At 59.8% G+C, this 9,344-nt stretch overlaps 1 protein-coding gene across 1 annotated transcript in view; it reads right to left on the minus strand.

The window, feature by feature from the left end:
- Positions 1-8,179, minus strand: part of RELB (RELB proto-oncogene, NF-kB subunit) — a 46,260-nt gene extending 38,081 nt beyond the window's left edge. The window contains exons 1-2 of the mRNA XM_075537272.1: positions 7,916-8,179; positions 7,094-7,141 (exon numbers count right to left, since the gene is read on the minus strand). Coding sequence (XP_075393387.1) covers positions 7,094-7,141; positions 7,916-7,970 — 103 coding nt within the window. The 5' untranslated portion in view covers positions 7,971-8,179. The remainder of the gene's footprint in view (positions 1-7,093; positions 7,142-7,915) is intronic.
- Between the last annotated feature and the right edge of the window lie 1,165 nt (positions 8,180-9,344).

Raw genomic sequence — 9,344 nt, forward strand, 5'->3', positions numbered from 1 at the left:
AAAAGAAGCTATTAGCATCGAAGGGATTGGATGGCACGTGATCTACTCGAGAGGCATCCCGGTTATCAGTTGGGCTGCTAACTGCAAAGTCAGCGGTTCGAAACCACCGGGCGCGCCTCAAGCGAAAGACAGGGCTTGTGACTCCCGTAGCGAGTTACCGTCTTGGAAACTCACACAGGCAGTTCTAGCCTGTCCGAGAGGGTCGCTGTGAGTCGGCATCGACTCCATGAGCTTGGTGTTTCAGTCTTTATCCACTTGTATGTGTGCTGCTTCTGAATTATTCAGTAATAGAAACAAGCGTGTGTGTTACTATGATGATATTTACACACTTAGGAGGACAACAGATGACCAGAGTGACCCGGAGTACGGTGTCTGATCAACAACATCATGGTTTGGATCCAATCAGAACAAGATAATGGTTTAACGCCGACGGTGGTAAGGTCCTTTGTATGTCCGAATTGTTTAAGAATTTTATTGGCCTCTAATTCACATGCCATGCAATTCAATGGTGTGAATACATTAAATGGAGTCTAGCCTTTTTGGTAATATTAATTATGTGCTCCATCTTCCCCACGCTCCCCTCAGGGAGTGGGGCCACCTTCCCCACCTGGGACGGCCTTCTCAGCCTTAGCTCAAACCTCTCTCTCCATTCCACCCCCTTCTCCCCATCCCCGCTGCCTCAGCGCTGAGGTTCATGCGCCCCCTTAAGTGGGTCCCCCACACAAAGCCAAAGGGATCTTGTGAGACCCAGTGTCAGAGACCGTCCTGCCTCTGTTCACAAGCCTCCCATCGGCCTGAATGTCAGAGCCAAGACTTTCCCCCCCCCACTCAACACTGCCCCCAAGCTCTCCACTCATCTCAGGAACAAACCAACGTCCACCCCTCCCCCTGGCCAGAGAGCATTGGAACCACTACGCCACCAGGTCACCTGGTTGAAGAGACTGACCCGGCTGACTGCTGGCCAGTATCTCACCTCTTCACATTGCTCCCTGGATCCACCAAGCTATGCTCGCCACGGGCCCCTCTACCAGCCACTCCCCAGCACTGGCCTTCTGGGCTCAGCTCACAGGGCACCTACCAAAACTTCCCCCCCCTCCCCAGGCCACCTCTTCTTTCGGGACCCTCCGCCCAACACCAATGGCTTAGTCCCAGATTCAAACACTGCCATCCAGTGAAGCCAACTCACAGCCACCCTTCAGGACAGGGTAGAACCGTCCCTGTGGGTTTCCCAGACGGTAACCCCTTTGGGAGTGGAAAGCCCTGTCTTTCTCCCAAGGAGCAGTCAGTGGTTTCGAACTGCCGACCTTGTGGTTAGCAGCCCAATGCACAACCGCTGTGCCACCAGGGCTCCCTGGACCTAGTCCGGGGCGCCTTAAACCTTTTCCACTGGGAGCCCCTTTCGGCTGCCAAATATGTAACAGGGGCCCGAGCGCCCCCAGAGACACCTCAGATTCACGATGCATCTGACTTGGAATGCATGTCTGGTTGGGACAAGCTGAGACATTTCGGACGGTGGCACATTCAGCTAGGCGACCCCCATCTCTTGGTTTCTGGACTGCCCTGACTTGAGTAGCAGCTCCAGGAGGGCTGGGAGTGCTCCCCGCGCCCCCCACCACCCCTCATCCTGGAACAGTGTCTGGCACCTGGGAGTCCCTCTGAACAACTGCAGAAACATTAACAAGGCACCATTAACCGTCCACACACCCCCACCCAAGGGTTTGCTGAAGGCCAAGTATTTTGTTTAAAAAACAAAACACCCAAATACTCTTGGAAGTCACACAATGATACCCCCACACACCATCTGCTCGTCACCCTGTGACCCCCGACCCTCCGTGTGCTTGCTCAGCCTCCCCTCCCAAACCTGCCTCTTGATACTCACCCAGTTCATCTGCGGAAGGGAGAGAGAGAGAGAGAAAGAGAGAGAGGTGAGCTTCAGAGAATGGTTTCAACTTTTCATCAAACAGATCCCACCCCAACCCCATCCTCTCTGGCTCCCGGGCAAAAGTCACCCAGACCTCGGGGTGATCACTGCCTGGTGTGTCTGCCATGGGGCAATCCCCACTCTGCATCCTCAGGGGGCTCTGGGCATAACCCCCACAATCTCCATTCCCTGGGCTTCTGGAGGGAGGGTTAACAGGAAAAGCAATCCCTGCCGGTGGAGGACGTACTGAGTCCACAGGAGCCCTGGGGATGTGTGGTTAACAAGTTGGGCCTCAAGGTCAGCAGTTCCAACCCACCCAGGGAGAAAGATGAGGCTTTCCCCTGCCGTGGTGACGGTCTGGTCTTGGGCACTCACAGGGGCAGTTCTCTCCTGCCCTCCGGGCCGCTCTGCCTCAGCATCAGCTGGACCGCATTACTTTAAGCCCATTCCGTTGAGAGTTGCTAAAGAGGGACAGTCTCAGAAACCAACAGGGGCTGTTTCATTCGACTCGATCCCGCTGGGCTGCTGGAGTTGGAACGGCACAGAGTGTTGAGCCAGACCTGCACCCTGAGGATTTTTAAAGACCTTTGCGGGTTGACAGGCCTTTGTACACTCTCAGAAACTCCACTGCCCATCTATTACGCAGCAGTTGAGCTGCGCGAGTTGACAGTTCGCAGCACCCAGGGCTCCTGGGTCCGCAGAGAAGCCCCCTTATCACCTCCTGGAGAAAAGCGCAGCCTAGGAAGCACCCCCACCCCACGCCCCCCCCCAGGAGAAAGGGACACCAACTTCCCACTATCCCAGAGGAGACCAGGGGCAGCCCAGGCAACCAGATGCCCCGCCCTGGTGGGCCAGTCAGACTGCCTTCCTGCTGGCCCCTCTCCCTCCCCCTCCCGCTCCCTGCTGCTCTTGGGGAGTGGCAGGACCTTTGTCCCTTGGCAAACAGTTCCAGGTGCTTCCTATCTCCTGCCACTTGGGAAGCCAGCAGGGTGGGGAGGATGCCCCACCTGACAAAGGGGGAAACTGAGGCTGGGAGGGAGGAGGGGACCTGGTCCCAGCGACTGGGCAGGGCCAAGCTCCAGGCACTTCAGTTTGGGCGGCGAGCGTCCCCCCACCCCGCTGCCCTGGGGAGGGGGGGTCTCTGCAGAATGCCCTGGGGAGTGTGTGCACCCGTTCCCCCACCCCCACCTTTGCCTCCTGGCATAAGCTGGCCTGCCTCCATTCAAAGCCCGTCCCTACTGCGTGCCAGCTGTGTTCCTTAGCCTCTCGGTGCCCGGGTTTCTTTCTCTCTCTACAACGGGCACGACCCTCGACCCTCGGGACAGCCCAGGGGACCCAGTGTGAGGATCCAATGAGTGAGTTCAGGAGAAACACACCTGTTCTTGCTATGATCGCATCCCCCCCACGCCCCCTCCCCATCCACTGTGACATGCAGCAACCGACCTGCAGTGGGCAGAACAGAACGGCCCCATCTTTATGGGCGCTCCCTGCCAGGCCCCTTCTCCCACAGAGTCACTGGTGGGTGGGTGCAATCGACTGATCTGTGGATTGCCTGCCCAGCACCTGAACCGCTGCACCACCAACAAAGCAAGCGCACCGCCATCGAGTCGAGGCCGACTGATAGGGACCCTGGAGGACAGGGTGGACCTGCCCCCGTGAGTTTCCGAGACTGCAGCTCTTGACGGGAGTAAGAAGCCTGGCCGCCTGCCTTTCTCCCGCAGAGCAGCTGGTGGTCTCCAAAGACAGATCTTGCAGTTAGCAGCCGAGGTGTAACCAAGACCCTGCCAGGGCTCCACCGGCGCTCCGTAAACTGCGGCAGCCGGCTGCTATGAAGGCGGATTCTGACACCGAGCAATGATACGGGATAGAGGGGGCTCTCCAAGGCTGGCATCTTCCCCCAAAGAGGTGGCCACATCCTTCTGCCACGGAGCTGCTGGTGGGTTCTGATGGAGGGCTTCACCACGGCGCCACCAGGGCTCCTGAAAGCGCTGCCCAGTGAGTGTGCGGGCAAATACAGGGCACGGTATTCGGAGGCACTGCTGTAGGGGCCTGGGTGACATCTCGCCCGCGTTCTAGGTCTCCGTGTCTCTCCCTGGAATATGGGGCTGTTGGCAGATGTGACTTCAGGGGGGTGGGCGGAGCCACCTTTGGTGGCTCGTTGGCTGTGTGGCTTCGGACAAGCCACTGAACATCGCGGAGCCCCCCCACCCCCACCCTGCTACACACTGAGGATGCTGATAGCGCCTACCTGCTCAGGGGTTCAGGTGAGGATCAGAGATCACCGAGGTAAATTGCTCAGCACAAGCTCATTCGAGGCCTTCCATGAAGCTGCACTAAGGAGCATTGCTATCTAAAGTCCCCCTTGGCCCGGGGAAATGTTGGGAACCACTCCGTGTTTCACAGGAAGCGCTAGTGGCGAGGTGGTTACTCACTGGGCTGTGATCTAGAAGGTGAGCTGTTCAAAGTCGCCAGTCGCGCCTTGGGAGAAAGTTGGGCCTTTCTACTCCCACAGAGAATTACCGTCTGGGAAACTCACGGGGCCAGTTCTATCCTGTCCTGTACGGTCGCTGTGCACCAGCGTGAACTTGATGACAGTGAGTGTGTTTTGGTTTACCCCTTATTTTAGGGCTCAGTCAAGATCAGAGTCGTCGTCCCCCGTGCCCCACCGCCTCCTGCTGACTGGCCACCATTGGACAGGCCAGCCAAGAACCAAAAGAGCCATTTCCCCTGCCACAGGGCCTTTGCACAAGCTAGTCTCTACCTGAGTCTTCTTCGCCTGGCCCTCCTCCTCTTCCTCCTCCTCCTCAGGCCCCTCCTCGCCCCTGCCCTGCTCAAATATCACCTCCTGCACAGATCTGTCCTGGTCCTTTTATCTAAAATCACCCCTAGGTTTCCTACTGGGCCACACACTGTCAAGGGCCCTGGTTTATAATGATCCTAACACTGATTGAATCCCATCACCTATGGGGCAATCCCACTGAGTCGAGACCCGAGAGGACAGAGTAGAACTGCCTCTGTGGGGGTTCCTGAGTCTGTAAATCTTTCAGGGAGTAGAAACCCTTCTATTTCTCCTACAGAGTGGCTGGAGGGCTTGAACGGCCAACCTTGCGGTGAGCAGCCCAATGCAGCCCTCACTACGCCACCAGGGGTTTGGCATTCCTCGGCAGGGTGGGGTTTGTATGTGACTGCTGCTTGCTTGGATCCACCGCCAGTGCTCCTGGAAGCAGCAGTCTCGAGGTCAAGCGAGGCATTGCATTTGGGCCAGTCTGGTGCAGGAGGCCTCCTGAAAGTGTTGGAAAGCAAGGAGGAGACTTCGACGACAAAGGTGTGTCTGACCCAGGCCTTGGTGTTACTAATTGCCTCATATACCTGTCCAAGTTGGACCGGAACCAGGAAGCTAGACCCGAGAAGAGCCAGCGTTTGAATTGTGGTGCTGGCAGAGGATGTTGAAAGTACGGCGGGCTCTCAGAAGAACCAGCAGATCCGTCTTGGAAGAGACAGATGGTGAGACTCGGTCTCATGTATTTTTGGACGTGTTGTCCGGAGAGACGGGTCCCCGGAGAAGGACCACAGGCTTGGTAAAGCATAGGGGCGGGCCTGAACAGGATGGATGGAGATGGTGGACAGGCACAGGGAGGCGGGCACGGTGGATCCCACAGTGACCACATAGGATGTGATGATGGTGCCGGGCGGGAGGGGTTTTGTTCTGTTGGACAGAGGATCACTGACTCGATGACACCAAAGGATGACAACAGGCTGCCGCAGGAGACTGCGAGCACCACAGCATGTGCCCATCCTCAGCGAAACTTCCTTTCCACAACCAAGTCGTACTCTCCCCTCCTCCAGGAAGTCTGCCCAGTTTTCAGCCGCTCCCACTCCCTCAGTGCTCCCTGTCAGTCTGCGTCATGAATGTCCCAATTTCTTCCTCGCTAATCCTCGTGTTTCACCATCCCAGAGGTAATGAATTGTTTACCTGTGTCTTTCCCCATTGCAGCTGGGAACCCCAGGAAGGCAGGGCCCGGGGCTCCATCAGGCACAGTGAACAATACAGAGGAGTTTCCAGCGGGGGACCCAAAACCAGAGATCTAGATCTTGGGCCGGGAAACTTTCCACTTGGTCCCCGCCCGGTGCCTGTCTCCTGATGCCACCGGCCCTGACTCATTTCATCCCCAAACTCACACACCTGCTGGAGAACCCCAAGTGTCTCCTGCAAGTCCCAGGGCACCCCAAGAATCTCCCTCCAGAGAGGCCCAGGCCCGGCATGCTGAGGCCATGGAGCATCGACAGGGATGGGGTTCAATCTTTGCAACCCCTCTGAATGGCCTCAACTTGACCAGGATCTTCGGCATGGAGCAGCTTGGACTGGGGATTGTGCGCTGAGGGAGCAGCAGCTGCCAGCACCTCTTGGGCACTTGCTGCCTGTCCTACAGCCGTCGAGTGGATTCTGTCTCATGTCACCCCGACGTGTTGCAGACTAGACTGGTGCCCCAGAGCTGTGTTTTTGAGAGCAGGTCTCTCTTGGGAGTGCGCCCCCCCCCCCTGTGGGGTTCCAAGCGCTAACTTTACGGTGTGTAGTTGAGGGTAACTATTTGTGCCACCCGGGGGCCCCAGACACTTGCTAGAGATGCAGATTCACGTTGGGCTGCTAACTGCAAGGTCAGCCATTTGAAACCACCAGCCGCTCCACAGGAGAAAGACGAGACTGTCTGCCCCCATATCTTAGAAACACACAGGGGCAGTTCTCCCCTGTCCGGTAGGGTTGCTGGGGAGTCAGAATCGACTCGATGGCAGTGAACTTGGTTTTGGTCATACGCATACAGCCACTGACACCCCCATCTTGCAGACGAGGAAAACTGTGTTTGGGGTTGGGGATGTTCTCACAGTGTGGGAGAGGGGAGGGGGGTGACACCAGCCTGTATCCCCAGCTACCATTGCCTCTGCACCACCAAGGTGATCCTCTAAAGTGCCCCTCAGAGAGAAGTCAAGAGGTGATCGGTTTCCCAGGAGGTCAGGGGAACCATGGTGGGGGAGGCATCTCAGGGGCTGAGGGAAAAGACAGTGCCACAGGGGTGCTGGGGGTGCTGCCCGGGGCCTCCGTGAACCTCCCCGACAGAGCAGTGCCCACTCCCTCCCTTCAGGCAGGTGGGCAGGGGGCCGAGCAGGGTGGCTCACCCGTGGTCCTGGAGGTGGGCAGCTCGATGGAGGAAAGGTCAGCAGGCCCTGCAGGGGGGAGGGAGGCGTGTCTCAGGAGGTGTTGGAGGACAGACAGGGGACCACAGAATCGCCCAGGGCCTGCCTCTCTCAGGGTCACACCCCGTCCCTCAGGGCTCTCCCCCCGTCTCCAGGTCACCAGTGGGCTCAGCCCCGCTCCTCTCTCTCTGCAGGATCCCTTCTCCTTCGCTAAGTCCCTCTGTCCTGGTAGTTAAGTCCCGCCCCTTGCTTTTTTGCAGCGCAGAGCTCCGCCCCCCGCCCGCTTGAATCTGGCTCCGCCCCCTCCTCGGCCGGACTGTTCCCTATTCCTCGCCAGCAGCTCCTGCTCCTTGGGTCATCTGGGATAAGCCCCGCCCCTGCCCGGCTCAGCTTCCTTCGGTTAAGCCCCGCCCCAGCACCGCCCTCCTGAGCAGACCGTGGTCCTGCTCCATCCAGGGCTCTCCGTTTCTCCCTCCAAGAGCCAGGCCCCGCCCACTCACGGCGGCCCCGCCCCCTTCTACCCCAGGCCCCGCCCCTCCCCTCCTCCGCGTCAGCCCGCCCCCTCCGGGCCAGGCCCCGCCCCCTCCTCCCTCCACAGTCCGACGTCTCTACGACCTGTGTCGGGACCCCTTCGCCATCCCCTCTCCTGGCCCCCCGCCCCCCACGATGTCCCCGGAACCCCCCCACTGTCCCCGCGGAGCCCCCAGACGCCTGCGAGAAGCACGGGACCCGCGTCCGGGGCTCTCGCGCCCCGGTCCCTCCAGTGCCCCCCCAGCTGCCCCCCTGAAGCCCAGTCCCGCTTACCCAGCGCGCCCAGCTCCGGCTCGGCGGGCAGGCGGGCGGCTCGGCGGCTCGGCATGGCCCGGCCGGCGGGGACCCACGACCCGGAGGCGGCCCGGCCGGAGCACGCACGCAGTCAGGCCGCGAGGCCGGCGGCCAGGCGGCACGGTCCAGCCAGCGATCGCGGGGCGGGCGAGCAGCGCAGCACTGGGGCCGCGGGCCCGGCTGGACTCTCGGTGCCCGGGGCTGCGGGGGGCGCCGGGCCGGACCGGGCGGGCGGCGGGCGGGGGCGGGGCAGCGGAATTCCCCGGCGCCGCCGGCCTGGCCGCCCATTGGCCGCGGCCGCGCCACGACGTCACACCGGGGGAACGGGAAAACCCCCACGCGCCACGTGACCCCGGGGAGGGGCCGGCCGGGAAGAAGAGGCTGGTCGGGCAGGAGGGGCCGGCGGGTGCCGCTGCCCACTGCCCTGGCGGAGACCACCGAGGGCGGCTTGGGGGCAGTCGCGTCCACCCCTGGAGCAAGTCGAGAAACTGAGGCCCAGCTCCCAGCGGGACTTGAACCCCGCTGCTTCTCGGGCTGGGAGCGAGGCTGCACCATCGGGGCGGTCAGCGTCCGTCTGCAGCCTTGCACCTCCCTGGGCTCCTCTGCCTTCCTCCAAATTGCCATTTGGGGGTGATGGGGGTCTGAGGAACTTCAAACTGACTAGAATGCCCGTTTTCGGGTGTCTGCCTGTCTTGCACCATGCTGTCACTGAGCACTTGGAACCCAGTCCGTACCCAGGGAAGGCTGCCTGAATGAATGGACAGACGCTTTATTCTGTGTTTTGCTTCGCCTCACAGCCCTTCCAAGTTTCTTAGAATAACCCAAGGATCCTTGAGCCTTCTAAGAATGGCGGCACCAGCCTGGCCCTGGTGCATGCACGCGGTGAGCTCCATACCTCTATTGAGCACCTGCTGTGTACCAGCGCCTGCCCTGGGCGCCAGAATACAGCAATCGCCCAGTCGGGCCTGGGACGCCCTCCCAGGATCATGTCGGGCGGAGTGTGACCTCAGCCCTTCTGGAGAAACAGATGGAAGACTCTTGTCAGCGGCGCAGGGGCCCACCAGCTGTCTCTGCCAGGGGCCGCCCACCCTTCCAGGCTGCAGGCCTCGGGGGCCAGCCTGTCCCCAACTTCCAACTCTCCAGGCTATTAAGTTTGGCCACCCACAGCAGTTGTTGTTTTGAAAAGTTAACATTTGAATTTCAGAAAAGATTCACCTTTGGGTTCAACCACCCCTACCCCCAAAGAAACACCCCAAAACACAACCACCTGTAAAAGAACATAAAAAATCACAGCAGAACCCAGCAGCAGGCTGACCGGTCCTGGGCTAGATTTCCAAGTCCAGAATCAGACTGCCTGCCTTCAGGTCTCCCACTGGGCAGCGTGTCACCTCACTGAAATCCACCCAGT

This window comes from Tenrec ecaudatus, chromosome 18 (assembly GCF_050624435.1).
Source record: "Tenrec ecaudatus isolate mTenEca1 chromosome 18, mTenEca1.hap1, whole genome shotgun sequence".
Lineage (NCBI taxonomy): Eukaryota > Metazoa > Chordata > Mammalia > Afrosoricida > Tenrecidae > Tenrec > Tenrec ecaudatus.